Below are 12,089 nucleotides of genomic sequence, written 5' to 3'. Positions count from 1 at the left end.
CAACGCAAAAATAAAAACAGAGTAAGTAACTTGCCTCACTACATAAAATAATACATGTTTAGTTGCGATATTAATTTGTATATAGGTATACCGTTCCTAGCTACTTTTTTCGTTTTTACTATCAACTAGAGCTAGTAGTTCCTAACTACTTTTTTATTTCAGGTTAATGATGCTTGGAGTAGAATTGCAGACAGTATGAATATCCCTGTAAGTGAATTAAAAAAAAGAAGGAGTCGTTAATGGCAACGTACAGAATTCATCGTAGGAAGAAAATCCAGTCCATTAAATCCGGCATGGGTGAAGAGGAATATTACAACCCAATTTGGCCGTTTTATGAAGCAATGGACAATTTTTTAAATGACGTTTATGAATGTTCCAGCATTATTAACACAGAGGGTAACAGTGTAAGTAAAACAACATATTTATTTTGACAAATTTTAATTATTTTCTATACTGTTTCTACAAAAATAATTCATAAAATCCAACCGTATCTGGGTTGCTGTTTGGGTAGGTCTACGTGGCACATTTTGTAATGGCAACAAAGCACTATCTCTATTTTCATTTCTCCATGAACCTGGTCGTACAAGTTCTCCGTTAATGAAAGTATCAAATGAACCTGGGGGTGTATAAATATTCCGAGATGAACTACTGTATCTCAAGAAGTTATGTAAAAGTAGACAAGACATTGAAATAATAGAGGCTCGTAAAGGGGTTTCCAGAGCTATAGCTTTTTTAAAAATTCGAAACCTGTTGGATAGGATGCCGAAAGTATTTTCTACTTTTACACGAGAATGAGACAATTGCTGATTAAATATTCTTTCCGGGGATCCTTGGGCATGGTGGCCTGCAAAAGGTTTCATTATGTGGCTACTAAGCGCAAATGCTCCATCTCCTAAAAATACGAACGGAATATCATTGTCGCCATCCGGAAGTGGGCTCGGAGGTGGTAAATTCTTAGTGCCAGAAGATAGTTTTTGACATAAAACACTCTGATTAAATACGCCGCCATCACTTATCCGACCTTTACATCCTACATCGGCAAACAAAAAACAATAATTACTATCAACTAGAGCTAGTAGAACAATGCTGAAGCTGCCTTTATAGTTAATATAGTCAGACGCACTCTTTGCCGGTGATTGTATAGTTATGTGTTTGCCATCTATAGCCCCAAGGCAATGGGGGAAAGTAAATCCTTCTGACTTGTTAACCCATTCGTCTGCAGTTTCAGGCATCTGAAAAAAAAGTTTTTAACGAGTTAAAAAATTTATTAAAAAAATTTCAACATGTTTTTAACAAGTTATTTTTTTACAGGCCTCATCATCGACATATTCTGTAGAAGATACACTAGATGAACAAGATGATAGTCAAGGAAACAACTCCGTAGCTGGGAGTAACAGTAATCCAGGAAAAGTTCCAGCTACAAAGCGACGTTGCAAAAATCCGCCAGAATTAGCAGAGGCTAGCAGAGAGATGTCAAATGCTTTCAACACTTTAAATCAAGTCCTTAGTAAAGATTCTTCAACACGAGAAGATGATCCATGCGAATTATATGGAAAACTTCTTGCAACAAAACTGAGGAAATATACAGAGATTGAAAGCGAAGAAATCATGTTAGATATAGATAACATGTTGTTAAACAGACGTCGAAAATCACAAATGATTCCTAAAAATTCATACTTCATTCGTCCGCCCTCTTCTCAAAATTCATATGTCATTCGTCCACCATCTTCTCAAAATTTATACCGATCTGAATGGTCATGCTCGCCTCCTCCGCCTTCTTCCCCTCAAAACAGACCATTTTCAGCAAGTACACCACCATCTACATATTATGTTCCTAATCAACTTCTACCTCGACGAGTTCAAATAATTTCCAATGAAGTTTTAGCCCCAGCACAAATATACACGTCACAATCTTCACCCAACCCAACCCATCCACCGTCACAAGAACAGCAAGAATCTCCTGTTGTAATAAGTATACCAGAAGTCTCTCAACATACTATGACTGATGATCACAGTTACACGTGCGAAGGGTACAATTCTTCAGAAACTGACGCAACTCCATCACAAAATATTCTTTATCGAGCATATAGAGATGCATAAAAAAAACAAATTAATTGAAACCTATTTGAGTCAAATATTTGTCAACACAAATAAGCTAAGTATTATCTTGAAATAAATAATTGATTAAAAATAAAACCTTTTTTTTTTACCTACCTTAATCATATCTTTTAACACTTCATTGAGTGCTAAACAGACTTCAATCACTATGCATGAGATGGCTGGGCTTGACATTTTAAACAGATAGTGCAGACTTCTGTAACTGTCCCCGGTAGCTAGGAATCTTAAAGTCACTGCTAGCCGTATTTTTACTGGTATAGCTTCCCTCCATTTTGTGTCCTGTTTTGAAACGATCGGGGAAATTTTTTGTACGAGGTATTCAAAGTCAGTAGGTGACAATCGTACGAAGTTTTCAAACTCTCCAGATGGTCTCCCTAAAAAAATGTTTTTTTTAAATTATATATAATAAAAATAAATACCGTCACGCCTATATTTTCACAAAGGGGTGGCAGAATACTCTAGAAGTACACACATTCAAAATAGGATACTAACAATTAAAACAAAATTTGATTTACCTTGTTCTGTTTCGATGAATACTCAGCATCCACCATCTTCTTTTGCGCCATCTTTTTTTAATCACTCTTCTCTGGTGCACAAGTAAAAAAAATTTGAAAGCGCTGTACAAGTATATCGCAGCGGCCGCAGTCGCCCTAACGTCCATCTTCATCTAGCGACCAACGCCGAATGAACACGCGAATGTGTGAACGGTATCACGAAAATCTGCCGGTCGCATTCGCCGCACGCGTTGGCCGAATGTGTACTGGGGCCTTAACATGTAAGTAGATGTCCAATTTTTAGCCACTTGAGCGTTTCGCTGTATAATTAATTTCAGCCATTTCCCGCCCTCTTTCAAAAAAACCATACCTCCGAATTTTTATATGGAGACATAAACTGCTTATAGTTTTAAAGAGCCATCGAATGCACCTATCTTTGACTGCTTATCCCATATTTTTAGGATTCATAAAAAAATCATTAAGTTCATGCGTGAATTCTGCGTATTATTTACCTAATCGCCATTCGTGGTACCTACTTGGAGCAGTATTAATTATTATGACTACTGTTTGTTGTCTATGCCCTAGTTCAGTGTTCTGCAAACTTTTTGTTTTCAAGGTACACCTATCAAATCAAGAAATTTTAGAGGTACACCAAAGAAAAAAGCAATATTTATTTATTACATAATACCAACTTAGCGCGAAAGCTTTTAATTTTGACCGAAGACGTTAAAATATAAGAATTCTTGGCTTGCATTTTTATGTTGAGCTCATTATATATGCAAGTTTTACTACCCATTCTTATTTTTTAAACTCAAGCAAAATCTGAACCCTGGGCCTCTAAAAACGTCTGGGACTCATTTTTTAGCTCGTTAATCCGAAATAGCACTTTTCCACGAGAAAGCCATCGTACTTCTGTATGAACAGAAGTGACTGATGATCTGCTCCCATTTGCTTTCTTACTATCTTCACAATACCTCGATTTTTTTCCACGGAACACCAACTGATGACCACGGTACACCAGTGTGCTGCGGCACACGCTTTGCGGAACAATGGCCTAGTTGATAATCATAGATACAAATTAAAATTCGAACGTACATTTTTTAACACATGATATGATCCAATGATTTGTAAGAAAAAATATTTCAATAATTTCAGCCGCGGAATGTCAATAACAAATAATTCAGAAGAGATGCGAGACATCTCTTGTTAAAGTATGAAACTACTATGTTAGCTTTGTGATTTATTGAAGATTCCAACGTGCGGGAACTTTTGAAACAATTCCAATAAATGTTTTAAAATATCTCTTCAAACTGTCCACATTTTGGCTAGCGGATGCTTCGCACGTGTTTGCAAATTAGCCAAAAACCCTTTAAAGTAACGTCTTATCATGATACAAAACATTATAGAATATTCTATGACGGGAACATTACGTGATATCTTTCGGCATTTGATAGAAGCTCAATCACGCTGGCGACTTAACATTATCAGCTGATCGCGGAAATTTCAATACAGATACACTTTAATTCATAAAAATTACCTACCTCTAGAGCTATCCAAACTTAGTTAACAGTTATCGCAAAGAAAGAAACAAGGAAATTTTGTGATATTTTTTTTATTTATCAGAAGAGTTAAAAAGAACATTTTTAAAATTTTGCTAGCACAATCATTAACAGAATGATTTAACTGAAAATAGAATAAAATGTAGATTACTCTGCCGGCAGTTGAATTTGGTATATTAATTTGTGTAACTTTTCCATCCTCAACATATGAACCCAGATGAAAATGCTTTATCTGTCTGCTGTACTATCATTAATTAATAAAATAAAATATCTTAAACATTGATAAAGTATACACAATTGGCTCTGCAGTACCGATAATTAATGGACCCTCGTTGAAAATAAAAAGTATCTTTTACCTAGACAGACGCCCAATATAATATAGACCTTGTCTAAGTGAACGTTTTTAGGCAATTTTATAATGTGTACTAGTTTTCAAGGAATTGGAAACCTTTACATTCTGATTTTATGTACTGTAAAGGCATACCGTTGATAGATTCGGCGCAACCTCTCCTTCTTTCTCACAAACGACATGTAACAGAAAGAGAGGTTACAACATACAACAGAGCGCTCTTTCATAAACGATGCAAGTAACAAAATAAGAGTTTTCAACGGGCCCCTTTCATAAATGAAACATGTAATAGAAAAATAAGTTACAAGCGACCACATTAACGGAGCACGGAACAAAAAGAGTTTACAGTGAAATTGTGTTTTTAAAAACAAAAGTCAAATATTCTCGGTTTACGAACAAACTGAAAATATTTGAAAAACTCCTACTACCATCATAATAAGCAGAAATTTTGTTTGTGTGGTGATGGAGAACTCAGTTAGCAGAGGAATTGAACCCACAATGCCTGGATGGATGTCCGACGCATTTGACACCTCAGCCGCTAGCCAGTCAGTTACATGAGTAATTCAAGAGAAAGCGAGAGGTTGCATGGGAAATCTCAGCAAGATAATATTGCAAACCGGCCATTGTGTACGCTTCATTAATCCTAAATGAATCAGGCTACCCCAGTTTGGGTATGGTATCCCCGGCGATGATGTCCTTGCCCCAGTTGTGCAGCATCAGCGCTGTCTGTTTGACACCTTCGGCCCAGAGGTCCATGGCCACGGCCAGCTCCCCCACGCTCTCCCGCTCGAGAGCGCGCGGCCGCACCCACTGGATGCGCACGTCGCGTGACACCTGGTCAATGGCACCCTTCACCAGCTTCTGCGCCAGAGCTTTCATGACGAGGAGTTCAACTTCTTCTTCCGAGAGGTTGGTCTTCTCGGCAATTTCGGCAAAGGTGAGGCGTCGCTTCCACGGCAGCTTCTCAAATGCCATCTGGATAAAATAAAAATATTATAGTTAAAAGGTTTAACTGAAACAGTACCCGATCTTATTATAAAAAGAAGCCCTCGAGGAAAATAATTTCCCTCAAGGCCTATGTCACCTTTGGGAAAGCTGGGTGGAGAGTATCTTTAAGGAAATTAAAGAGAGAAAGTTCTGGGAAGGAAAAAGGTATAAAAAGTAAACGAAAATCGAATATTATTTGAAATGCAACTCGGTATTTGCCCATACCTGCTTTCTTTAAATACGCCCGACATCTCTCGCTCGCTTGCACATAGGAGTTGAGTGAGGCGGAACAGAGATAGAGATTCAAAACGGATTTCACGGTCATAAAACCCTCATTCCAGGAATTGAATTATTACAATAACAAATAATTTACTATCCTTATGTTGAAATACCGATGTAAACGAAAGGCACGAAGATAAATATAAAAAGAAGACTTGCATCACCATTCGATAATTATGTACATATAGTTGGGACCTTTACAAAGAGATTGGTATATAATATTCATATAAAAACATTGAATAATTCCGTCTAACTACCCTTCCTGCCGTTAAGCATCAATCGACCGAACGGGTAGAACTACCTTTCCCTGCCCAAGATGTTAATATGAATAAAACCAAAAAGTTAAATTCCCACATTAAAGCAAACGTAATAGATGAATAAAAGTGTAATTAATAAAAGTTGCCTTTGTCATTATTTTAGGTTGGTCATAACTGATACTTTAAAGTCGGTTATCTCAGAATATTAGAAAATGGATTATATATTGACCTCCATCAAGCAGAGAAGGCTCAACTTCTGCCTCAGGCCCTTCTCGTGCGCAGCCAGATCAGCCACGGAGGTCCAGCTCGGCCGCAGCCGCTCGAACTGTGCCACGTTGCCGCGGTTGACCGCGCGAAGCACGTCCACTAGCCACGCGTTCTCCGTGCCCGCCAGGCTCTCCACGATGGGGTGGGACAGCTGGAAACAAGACATTCATTTTGTTATTTCAGACGGTGACCGGGTATGTCATCAAAATGATAATTCAACCCATCTACAAAATGTGATATAAATTCATAAAAAGTTATGAAAAAAAACTAGGTTAAATAGGTTACATAGGTAACTATTAAACCTAGTTTTTGTTTCATCACTTCTAATGACTCTATGTCACTTTTTAAAGGTGCGATGGATTTTCATTTTGATGAAATATCGTGGAACCATTTCAGACACATGGTACAACTTAAAAAAATTGGCGTTTAACCTTCCCAATGCCATCATGCGTAGTGAAAATTTCCGAAATTATTAAATCCAGCATATACCAGCTTAAATAGAGAATTGATTTAGGTATGTGTCGTTATTTTTTGTATTTCTACGAAACCTATGAGCATAGCCTCAGGCTAGCTCTACACCCATTAATTAAATTTAATTAATAACACTTGAAACACAATTTAGTTACTCACAAGTGTGTTTACATATTCATCCAACTTATGGTAATTAATGTCCACGTAAGTGTGGAAATTTTAGTGCTCATACAAACTGATACACTTGTAAGTTTATTTGCGGCTGTGTCAATTAAGACAAAAAAAGGCCAAAAGAAAGTGTGATTTCGGTGACATGCATCTCTCTTATTTCTATTATCTATGGCTAAGATGAAGTCTTACAAGCAGCAGAAAATGGATCAGAGTAGTAAAATTGGAATAAAATAAATAGGTAAGACTAATTAAGTTATGGACTAACCAGCTCTCCCAGGTTGTAGATATCCTCGGCCAGCAGTGCGGCGAGGCCCAGGAAGAAAGCGTGTTGGGCCTTCTGCTTGGGCGTGCTGGACTCCTCCCCCGCACAGCCCAGTTGCCGCAGGGCCGCCCTGTAATACAGGGCATGTTCCCCTTGCAGTCTGAAATGGTAAATACACTATCGTTTAGAATGACATTCAAAATAACTTGACATTCGCAAATTTCGTCCACCACGTGAACCATTTATTGGATAAAGTGGTTTGTTATGTTTGGTGACTTGACAAAGGTATCCAGGTTCATGGGTTGAGGTTTATCTAGGTCTTGGCTGCAGATGCGTCTACCCACCTATGCGTAGTGGGCTGGATTGGTTAAAGGAGGCTTTTTAACCTCTCCAACAAGGCTCTTCTTCAACACTGTAAATGCAGGGGTCTGGCCCCTAGGGGTTAAAAAGAAAGAAAAACCTTCCCAGGTTACGAATAACATGACAATATTTGAATTCCCTAATTCCATCATTATAGTGAGAAAATATTGCTTGTGCAATGGTGATGAATTTATTTAGAAGAGAACTGGACCGAGTAATGGTGTACTAACCTGTAGTACTGGCTGGCGAGCTGGTAGTATCTGCCGTGAACTGTGGTGACTCCGTCAGCGTCTTCCAGAGAGCTCTCCAGCTCCTCGATGATGCGCTTGGTGTTCACCAAGTCCTGGAGGTCCTCCAGGTATATCTTACCTTGGAGCACCTGTAGATAAGTGATACGAATCGTTTCAGCCCAAGATTTAGGATATGGTATGATATACACTCGATGACAATCAATGTTACTATCCAGACTTGTTGGTAATTTTATGTATTTATTACAATTGTATTAAAAACTTCTACTGTCCAACTAGGAAATTCCCATTTTAGGATAGTCAAATGGACAAATCTTAATTCATATTACATAATAACATATAAGAAAAAGGAAACATAGTACAGAAGATCCTTGATAATCTGAACTAATGAAAAACAACACCTGTTGGGACTTGCGATGCGTTCAGATTATATTGTATTAGATAGAAAAATTCAATGAAAAAGCTGTTTGCTTATAAAATTCTATATCACAAAACACATTTACTTAGAATGATATATTGAAACAATGTAATGGAATTCCACCATGAATTGTCAGTATAAAATATAGAAATATTAAAAACATTTATTTAGAGACTTTACGCAGACACTCCATCTTTCAAACTATCCAATATGCTACACTTTTGTGCCATGCTTAATGTTTTATGGCGTAGGAGCCATGTTTTTAACTTAAATCACAACACAGGCTAGGATTAGAAAAAGGCAAATACTCATATGATGAAATTGAACTAACTCTAAACCTCTCTCCTTTGGAAGTCCGTCGGGAAAGAAATTACCTCATTTGCTTCTTCAAAATTATAAATGGTATTATTGATTCACCTACTCTACTGCAACTCATTCCCTTCAATATCTCCTCGCACAGACTCAGAAATAATGAACTGCTCTTTCTCAACCATCATTCAACAAATTATGGATATTATTCACCATTGTCCAGAATGTGTAGACTGGTCAACTCAAGTCAAAACCTTAACTTTTTTGGGATAAGTCTGAATGATTTTTGCCAGTCGCTAAACAAGTAACGGAATATTATAAGTGTCCTGTGGTCCTGATCCACGGCGTAGTCACTTTATTTTCTTATATTATATCTGCTTTATGTCTTTGCTTTCATGTACCTTTGTCTACTCCTGTATTTTTCATTTTACTGTATTCGTGTTATTATTTTGTAATTTGGACGATGTCCGTTAATAAATAAATAAACACAGAGCAGCGTGGACACGGCGCAAGAGGTCTCACCTAACGACAGAAAAACAGTGTGAGCGGCCTCGGTACGAGGGGAGGGGTCTTTTGTTCCTATTACAGCGACGTGATTAGTCTGGGCATGGATTATTGAGGCTCAACTATACATTGTGAATTATAAATAAAATTAAAATAAATGAGAAGCTAAATAATACAAATGTGTACATATTATTGAAATAACACATCATTTCAATTTAATTACCTTTGAAACAACTATTTAAGTTGGAGGAAATAGAAAATAATGCACTTAAATTCCGATTTAAATATTAATACGTTTTTTTCCTTCATAAATTAATAATCAAGATATTAGGTATAAGTGATGAAAAAATAAATAACAATTTTTATTCGAGGATGTAGAGAGGTTAGTGCAATACCAAACGTCCCATATAGATTGATTATTATATTATATGCACATTGATTGTACAATCGATATGTGAATGTTTTTTTTTTGGAAATACAAGTCTGAAAATTCAAAAAAATAAAAATGTAAATGTTCGTTTGTTCAAAATCTTAAATCTCCAAAAGTTCTTCACCAATTGCTTTGAAATTTTGACAAAACGTTGCATTTGAATACGCGTGTGAGTTTTACATACCTATATTATATAGATGTCACCTGTGATAGGTAAAAAGATGCTTTAAAAAAAAAATAGCGCAATATGTTCGACAAACTTGCTTTTTTTTTAAACAGCGCTGTTTCTGCTATCGTGGTACGAGAACACGCCGTCAGATGGAATGCAGGAAAACACTTCTTCTTCTTGACATATAAATTTATTGATTCACAATATAATTGCAGAGGATCTTATTTTCCTCTGCTAAAACTTAAACTGAAAGAAATAAAGGTCTAGTTTCCTCTATTCTTCAGTTTTCCCTAGGTTTACATAAACCTAGTAATTATCTCACGACTGACTGCCTAGGTACGCATGTACCTACCAGTTATAGCAACACTGCAATACTGTCTCCTGCGTAGGTACGTCTGTACCTACCAGTTATATGAATACTGCCCTTTTTCTGGGAGGTATCTGTATTTAAACTAAATTCTGAAGGACATTTTACCAAAATAAAGATGTTCCACCCGCTCGTTGGCAAACAACATTCTTAACATAAAATAAAATGCAATCAACTATTTTTAATGATACAGACGTGATTTAAACAATACAAATATTTTAAAGGAATTATTTCAAGGGAGATGAAACTTTATTTGGGGTTTTTATTACTATGGGACAGGGGTGGGAAAGGTATTGGCAAATATTTTTAGGCATAATGGTTAAACTAGGGTGATCATAAAATATAAAGCGAACAGCTCTATTTGAAAGCTGCCGCTGCTTGCAGTAAAATGTCACTAATTCTTAAATCATAAATGATACACAAACAAGACAATATCTTTATAAAAATACCAGGCCAAAGAATTGTTTTATTGTAGGGTCGAATCTGCAAATGTGGGAAGCTACACTAACTTTAAAAATACGAACTGTGAGAACTGGCCTGAAGGTTAAATTTTATTGAGCAATATGTAATAGTCGCATTCTGGAAGATACAAGCGCTATTGTTTCTCTTTCTTCACAAACCGACTGAGCCACAGCAATTCATGGCAGGGTACAGCTGGTTATGTATATAAAACAATCTTTTAAGATTTAAGAGATTTATACAAGATTTTGAGTGATTTATAAATAAGGACCTATTTTATATATATATATTTTTATTTTTTTTAAATAAATTTACCTATTTTATATTTGATATAAAAAAAGGTTCTTATGTAGGGTTTGCATATTAACAACGAGATATACTAGTACAACTTTACCCTTTTGATTTTCGAAATTTGAATGTTATCTGTGAAAAGACAATTATCTACTTAATTTAGCTTTTGATAAAATAGTCTTGTATGCTCGCCAGTTGATCACTATTCACTCAACAGCTGAAATAGGATGAGTTTAACGGGAAACATTTAAATGTTGGATATGGGAATAACTAGTACAGAATGCATAAGTAATGTGGTAATAAACTCACCTTGCAAAGGGCGAGTGCCTCATCATTAGCTTTAACTTTGGTTTCAATCTTTTCCAAAAACAAAACAGCTTCTTTTCTGTCAGTGTACTGCTTGATTATAATTGCGCAGATCTCCACTAAGGCCAAGGGGTTAATTCTAAAAACAAAGCAAAATAAACGCATCAAGACATTGTACAAATAATACCTCAATACTCTAGTTTGCACATGAAGTGTAGGTCATCTTTGTCATAAAAGAGAGATTTCCTGTAATATTCGTGATATCCAATAAAGTTTCATGATCGAGCACGATATTCCAGTTCTCACTTGTAAACGACATTTATTCAACCGGTATGTTTTAAGAAGAAAATTGCAAATCATGACAGTTGACAAAGCACAATTGAATAGGTTAAGTTTTGTACTTACTTGTTTTCAAATGTAGTCAAAAAGTTGGCGTACAGCTGAATGAGATTGTCTCCTTGCTGCAGCTGTGGAACCTTCACAAATGTGTCTAATTTTAACGTGAGTTGATGCCATAGTCTGCGAAACAAAAACAAAAAAATATTACCATGTCACCTCATACATGTCTTCACCCAAATACAATGTAAAATAGTTCGTAAGGGAAAACACTTAATTTCTACTTACTTTTTATTGTATAATTCTTCGAGCTGTGCCCAATCTGCAGCTAAATCTCTATCAGTTGTTTGTTTTTTTGTTAAAAAATCGGCTACGTCCGGATGAGAATACCTAACCTGCGCCATGTTTGAAATTCATACGAGTAATGTCGCGAAGTTAGCAACAAAACGCACACCATAGAAATAACGCGTAGGAGTAGAGCGGAGTAGGGGAGTAGTGCATAAATAAATAGTAACTCTAATCGTACTCTCATGAAATAATAATATTTAATTTCGCATTCAAATCATTTCTTTTTATGCACTTTTTCCCACAAACTAAACACATCATAAACTTTTGATTTTTTGCATAATGTGATTATCCCTTTTCTCAGCATCAAAATGGTTCGTGAAAATGTGATTT

The 12,089-nt window shown here is 36.2% G+C and overlaps 1 protein-coding gene and 1 long non-coding RNA gene across 2 annotated transcripts; both read right to left on the bottom strand.

Moving 5' to 3' along the window:
• Positions 1-421: 421 nt before the first annotated feature.
• On the bottom strand, positions 422-2,260 carry LOC149410481 (uncharacterized). The gene is made up of 2 exons (XR_016304982.1): positions 2,215-2,260; positions 422-1,232 (listed from the first exon to the last, which is right to left on the bottom strand). It is a non-coding gene; the product is annotated as an uncharacterized LOC149410481 (long non-coding RNA).
• Positions 2,261-4,206: 1,946 nt separating this feature from the next.
• Rpn9 (regulatory particle non-ATPase 9) lies at positions 4,207-11,859 on the bottom strand. Its single transcript, XM_089648100.1, has 7 exons — positions 11,700-11,859; positions 11,481-11,594; positions 11,079-11,214; positions 7,805-7,953; positions 7,218-7,374; positions 6,273-6,461; positions 4,207-5,495 (listed from the first exon to the last, which is right to left on the bottom strand). The coding sequence occupies exons 1-7, from the start codon at positions 11,813-11,815 to the stop codon at positions 5,178-5,180; spliced, it is 1,179 nt and encodes a 392-aa protein (XP_089504226.1). The 5' UTR covers positions 11,816-11,859; the 3' UTR covers positions 4,207-5,177.
• Positions 11,860-12,089: the final 230 nt, after the last annotated feature.

The sequence above is a fragment of the Hesperophylax consimilis genome, chromosome 27, assembly GCF_061612785.1.
Source record: "Hesperophylax consimilis isolate HC1 chromosome 27, BYU_Hcon_1.0, whole genome shotgun sequence".
NCBI classification, from domain to species: Eukaryota; Metazoa; Arthropoda; class Insecta; order Trichoptera; family Limnephilidae; genus Hesperophylax; species Hesperophylax consimilis.
Note: the sequence above shows the minus strand (reverse complement) of the source record. Positions and strands in the feature narration are given on the sequence as shown.